The 6,240-nt window shown below is 52.3% G+C and overlaps 1 protein-coding gene across 1 annotated transcript in view; it reads right to left on the bottom strand.

Moving 5' to 3' along the window:
* Positions 1–4,639, bottom strand: part of NMUR1 (neuromedin U receptor 1) — a 5,341-nt gene extending 702 nt beyond the window's left edge. The window contains exons 1-2 of the mRNA XM_006893540.1: positions 4,634–4,639; positions 3,652–4,549 (exon numbers count right to left, since the gene is read on the bottom strand). Of these exons, the coding sequence (XP_006893602.1) occupies positions 3,652–4,549; positions 4,634–4,639 (904 nt within the window). The remainder of the gene's footprint in view (positions 1–3,651; positions 4,550–4,633) is intronic.
* Between the last annotated feature and the right edge of the window lie 1,601 nt (positions 4,640–6,240).

Below are 6,240 nucleotides of genomic sequence, written 5' to 3'. Positions count from 1 at the left end.
ACCCCGCTGACCACTAACCCCCTGACCACCAGCCTCACTGACCACCATCCCCGCTGACCACCAGCCCCCCTGATCACCAGCCTCACTGACCACCAGCCCCCCTGGCCACCAGCCCCACTGCTTAGTCACACTCTCTCCCTGACTGGATGGTGGGTGAATGCTGGTTAAATGGAGTGGACACCTGAGTCCAGCTGACCCAGTGACTCTCAGCATAGGCCTGGGAGTCTGGTGCCTCCAGGCTGTGGGTGCTGGACCACCAATGGGGTGCAGTCTGCAGAGTGAAAACTGACTGGGGCGCCTGCCTAGAGCCTATGCTTGCTGAGATACAAGTAGAAGAGAGCCGTGTACAAAGCACTGGAAGGAGATATGGAGCCAGAAAGACACACATCCACACCACACAAACACAGCACACACATCACACATGCTCACCACACCACCCACAAACACAGCACAGACTTCACACACACTATACCACACAAACACAGCACACACACCACACATCCTCACCACACCACCCACACACCACACAAACACACAACATTCTCCACATCACACACAAATACCACACACTACAGACACACACCAACATAAACCCACACCACCTCCCACACGCTACACATTCCGCACTCTTCATCTGGTCTAATAAACACACACTACACACACCAAGGGAGCTCTGGGGGCTGAGTGTAAGAAAATGCACTGAATCCCACAGGCACAGAGTTCAAATCCACCAGTTGCTCCATGGGGAGTCTCCTCCCATGTGATTTGCTGCCTCTGAAAACCTGCTGGAGTCAGCTGTGGACTGATTCTGACTCGATGGTACGACACTACTACATACCAAACACACACCTGCCCTTCCACGCCACACACATAAACATACAACACTTCACACACATCACACCGTCACTCGGTCTGCCGAGGCCCTGGATGCCTTCCCAGCTCCAGTGTCCAGCACCAACACCCCCTGCACTTGGGAGTGTGTCCTCACCCAGTCCACCCCTGCAAAAGGCTGGACAGGCTGCCCCAGCTTCACGGCCCTGAGCCCTGATCTTTTCTTGAGTGAAGTTTACAAATCCTATTGACTTTCCATGGAATCATTCACACATTTCACAGCTTGAGCCCAGGTTCTCACCATGCCCTTCTTTGGGTCTCTGCTGCCAGGACAGCATTAGATTTTGTTTATTTCTTCTGGTTGGTTCCAGTGATCTTTCCTTGGAATATCTTCTGCACACCCTTTGCCTGGTTTTCCTTATAAGCTGTTCTTCAAACCAGGTGTTGATGCTGAATCCCCAGCACCCAGCCGGAGCACAGTAGGCCCTCAGAGAGGACTGACAAGAGCCCCAGGCTGATAACAAGAGGCTTTACGGGAACATCTCACCAACTTCCTGGAGGCAAAAGCCTATCACAGGTGAGGCCGATGCTGCCCTGGCAGCAGAGACCCAAAGAAGGGCCACCCCGAGTAAGGGCCCACCCCAGGTAAGGGCCCACCCCGAGTAAGGGCCCACCCCGAGTAAGGGTCCACCCCGAAGTAAGGGCCCACCCCGAGTAAGGGCCCACCCCGAGTAAGGGCCCACCCCGGGTAAGGGCCCACCCCAGGTAAGGGCCACCCCAGGTAAGGGCCCACCCCGAGTAAGGGCCCACCCCAGGTAAGGGCCACCCCGAGTAAGGGCCCACCCCGAAGTAAGGGCCCACCCCGAAGTAAGGGTCCACCCCGAGTAAGGGCCCACCCCAGGTAAGGGCCCACCCCGAGTAAGGGCCCACCCCAGGTAAGGGCCCACCCCAGGTAAGCCAGCTGCAGTTTCCTTCTGGGGCTGGTGGGGTAATGGAGCCCAGAGACTGTTAGGTGTTTAGTGCAGGCCACACACAATATACTATATCATACCACATGACACCATACCACACCACACACTACACATCATATGCTACACACACACACTTCCCCAAAGCCTCCACACAACTTATACTCCAAGATATCCCATGACACATGCATCATATGCTCACATACACCACACACACTTCATGCACACACCACACACTCTACACAGTACATACCACACACTCAGAAGACCACACACCATACACACAGTCCCCACAAACACTACTCATACAACACCACACACCACACACAACACAAACACTAAACTCATACAACATCACACACAACACAGTCCTCACAAACACTACACACATACAACACCACACACAACACACAAAATAAACTCATACAACATCACACACAACACAGTCTCCACAAACACTACACTCATACAACACCACACACAACACAAACACTAAACTCATACAACATCACACACACACAACACAGTCTCCACAAACACTACACTCATGAAATACCACACACAAGCACTACACTCATGAAACACCACACAACACACAGTCCCCACAAACTCTACTCATACAATACCATACAGTCCACACAAACACTACACTCATACAACACCACACACAACACCCACAAACACTACACTCATATATCACACACAAACAACAGTTCCCACAAACACTACACTCATAAAACACCACACACAACATACAGTCCACACAAACACTACACTCATATCTCACACACAACACAAACACTACACTCATATTATAACACCTCACGCATAACACACCCTACACACCAATTACCACACCACACACTCCACATACATACCACATCCTCTCATATCACATACATTACACCACACACAGTTCATGCAAACACTACACCCACACCACACTACATACAGCACGCCTCCCCCAGCCACACACAGCCCATACCTGTCTGTGGTTTGCTTCCCTGCACCAGGGCCTGCGTGTGGGCTGACTGTACAAGCCTTAAGCTTTGAAGGACCTCACCTCGCTTTATGCTCTGCTGTTGTCCTTCTGACATTTGTAACACTTTTGGAGCAAGGACACCGAATTTGAAGTTTGCACTTGTTGCTGTTGTTAGGTGGCCCTGAGTCAAGTCCGACTCGTAGCGGCCCTATGAACAGCCGACCGGAAACCCTGTCTGTCCTGTGCCGTCCTCATCATCTCTGACACACTGGAGCCCTTTGCTGTGGTCACCATGTCAATCCATCTTGTTGGGGGTCTTCCTCTCCTCTGCTGACCCTGTCTTTCCAAGCATGATGTCCCTTTCCAAGAACAGCCTTGCCCGGCATACGAAAGACAAAGCAGCATCTTTGTCTCCAAGGAGCACTCTGGCTGCATCTTTTCCAAGACCTAGCTGTTCGATCTTTTGGCATTCCCTGGGACATCAAGTGCTTTTCTCCAACACAACAACTCAAAGGCATCAGTTATCCTTCTGACATCATTAATCACTGTCTAGCTCTCAGATGCATCATAGGTGACCGAGAAGACCACGACCTGAATCACTGGGCCCTGCAAATCATGTAGCAGATCCTGCAACGTTTCTCGTGAGTGGAAGTTTCTAGCAAGAGAGGCTAAAGGAATCCACGCAAACACAGACACATACATATGAGCAAACACACACACACACACACACACCCTTGTGCCCTGCAGGCCCTGCTCCCCACACCCCCTCATGCCCCACAGGCCCTGCTTCCCCCCTCCATACTCCACAGGCCCCGCTCCCAGGCCTCATCCCAAGCCTGGTTTGACCACTCCTTCAGTGGTGACACTTACACAGCATCTTTGTCACCTGCCTCCGGTTCCTGTCCGGCAGCTGCTGCCTGAGCCTGTGGGTGTCGCTGGACCTGGCCACGACGTCCTTGACCCGGGCCTCCTGGTGGGGCGGTAGCCTCTCACGCCACAGCTGCAGCCCGATGAGGAGGTAAAGCACGCTGATGGTGGCCATGGGCAGGCCGAAGAAGAGCAGGGCGGTGGTCTGCACCACCAGGTTGTACAGGGCCTGGGGCTGGACCAGCGTGCAGATGGCCGAGTCGGGGACCAGGCCGCGGCAGGGCACATCCAGGTGCTTGATGCCATGCATGCTGGTGTTGGGCAGAGAGCAGAGCACGGCCAGGCCCCAGACGGCCCCCAGCACTTGGCGCACGTGTGCGTGTGTCACCACTGACCTGGCCTGCAGCGGGTGCACCACGGCCACGTAGCGCTCCACGCTCACGGCGGTGACGTTGAGCACCGAGGCCAGGCACACCGTCTCAAAGAGCAGTGTGCGGAAGTAGCAGCCGCCAGGGCCCAGCAGGAAGGGGTAGTTACGCCACATCTCATAGAGTTCCAGGGGCAGCCCCACCAGCAGCACCAGCAGGTCTGACACGGCCAGGCTGAGGAGGTAGTAGTTGGTGGGCGTGCGCATGGCCTTGTGGCCGAGGATGACCATGCAGGTCAGTGTGTTGCCCACAGTGCCCACCATGAATATCAGCAGGTAGGTGGCACAGATGGGCACGAACAGCTTTGTCTGCTGGGGCCCCAAGTACTTGAATCTCAGCATCTCATCGGTCAAGTTCAGGTCCTCCGGTTCGAAGGGCTCCCAGGTCCTACTGACATTGCAGGGAACAGGGCTGCGTGCACCTGCTGTGGGCAGATCTGCATCGAGGATGGAGTAATTGAAGCACGAAGTGTCCTGTGGACAGGAAGGAGAAACAAGCAGAAATCTCACATGCTGGACCTGCTGTCACAGTCTGTCCAACTCAGGGGGCCATCAGACGGTCATTATCTTAGGGAATGTAAGAACAAAAACACTACCATTTGTTAGTCATTTCAGAGACATAAAACTGTCCATCCTGGTGTGAGGAGAAACGTGTAGATCTGGTGCAAGAAATCACAATTATATGGCCTTTCTGGCCACCCAGTCTTCAAACTTTCACAAAGGAGTGGGTGGGGTTATGCAGATAAGGTGCTTGCGACCCACCAAAGGGATTGGTCAGCTTGCTCCTAATACAAATAAGGTGCATGGCACCCTTGTGGGGAGTGAGGCTGTGAAAACTGATTGTTTTTGTTATCCTACTAGGTATTGGGAAAGTCTGCTATCAGAGACCTCCCCAAAGTACTGAAGAGCAATGAAGTCAGTCTGGAGATTAAGGTGTGCCTGATGCAGACCATAATCTTTGCAATTACTTGTTATGCACTGGAAAGCTGGACAATGACTAGGGATGATAGGAGAATTGATGCCTTTAAGTGTGGTGCTAGAGAAGTGTACTGAATATATAGTGGACTGCTAGGAGAACAAACAAGTTCTTCCTAGAGCGGTTGAGATCAGGCTGTTCCTTGGAGGCAAGGATTCTGAAGCTTTGTCTGACATACTTTAGACATGTTGCAAGGTGGGATCAGTCCTTGGAGAGGGAGGTCATGCTTGGGAGGGTGGGGGGACAGCTCAGGAAAGGAAGACCCTCGATGAGATGGATTGATTCAGTCACTGGGGTAATGGGGGTAGGTGTGTCAGAGACAATAAGATTGACACAGGACAGAGCAGGGTTTAGGGGTGTCGCACATAGGGTCACTAGGAGTCACAGATGACTTGATGGCACAGAACAACAACAACAACAACAACTAGACTTAAAATGAGCCATCTCAGTAAACTCTGGTGGCCTAGTGGCAAGTAGCTGCACTGCAATCCTGAAGGTGCACAGTTCGAATCCACCAGATGCTCTACTGGAAAAGGAGAAGTAATCTCCTCGTGTGCCAGTTGGATCTGATTCAATGGTACACAACAAGGAAACAAAAATTAAGAGGAGGAAAAAAGAAAAAAGAGTTGCAAAAATAAAGAAGGGGGAGGAAGAGCCATCTTTGGAGGAAGAATATGGCAGTCTGTCCCTCTGTCGTCGTCCCCCCCCCATCACTTCCTGAGAAACTTGATCACACCTAAGCCGGTCATATCAAAGACCAGACCAGACAATGGATCCTAATAAGGGGCTGAGCCTGATCAAAACAGCCCAAACCTAACTTAATTAACACCCCAAATTCTGAGAAATACCATCTTAGTCCTCCCCAGGACCTCTATAAGAAGGAACCCTCCCCCAAATTGCCCTCACACCGTTTTGATCCTCCCTGCATGCTGCCCGGCCGGGTCACCTGGGGTCCCTCTCAGACCACACAATAAAGTCCTGTTTGTTTCTTGGGACCAGTTTCTTTCTTTCTCTCCCTCGTGCTCTTATTTTTCTATCTAACAATCCCAGTGACAGAAAAGAACACCCCACTACCACCAAGAAAGAAGAGCTGGAAGCAGAGCTTTGGACTCAGGGTCCTGGTACCAAGACCCTCCTGGAATCAGGAGATGGAAAGCTGTCATACTGCAGATGATACAAGACGGGCAGC

The sequence above is a fragment of the Elephantulus edwardii genome, unplaced genomic scaffold (genome assembly GCF_000299155.1).
Source record: "Elephantulus edwardii isolate Elephantulus edwardi_28Jun2011 unplaced genomic scaffold, EleEdw1.0 scaffold00127, whole genome shotgun sequence".
Taxonomy (NCBI): domain Eukaryota; kingdom Metazoa; phylum Chordata; class Mammalia; order Macroscelidea; family Macroscelididae; genus Elephantulus; species Elephantulus edwardii.
Note: the sequence above shows the minus strand (reverse complement) of the source record. Positions and strands in the feature narration are given on the sequence as shown.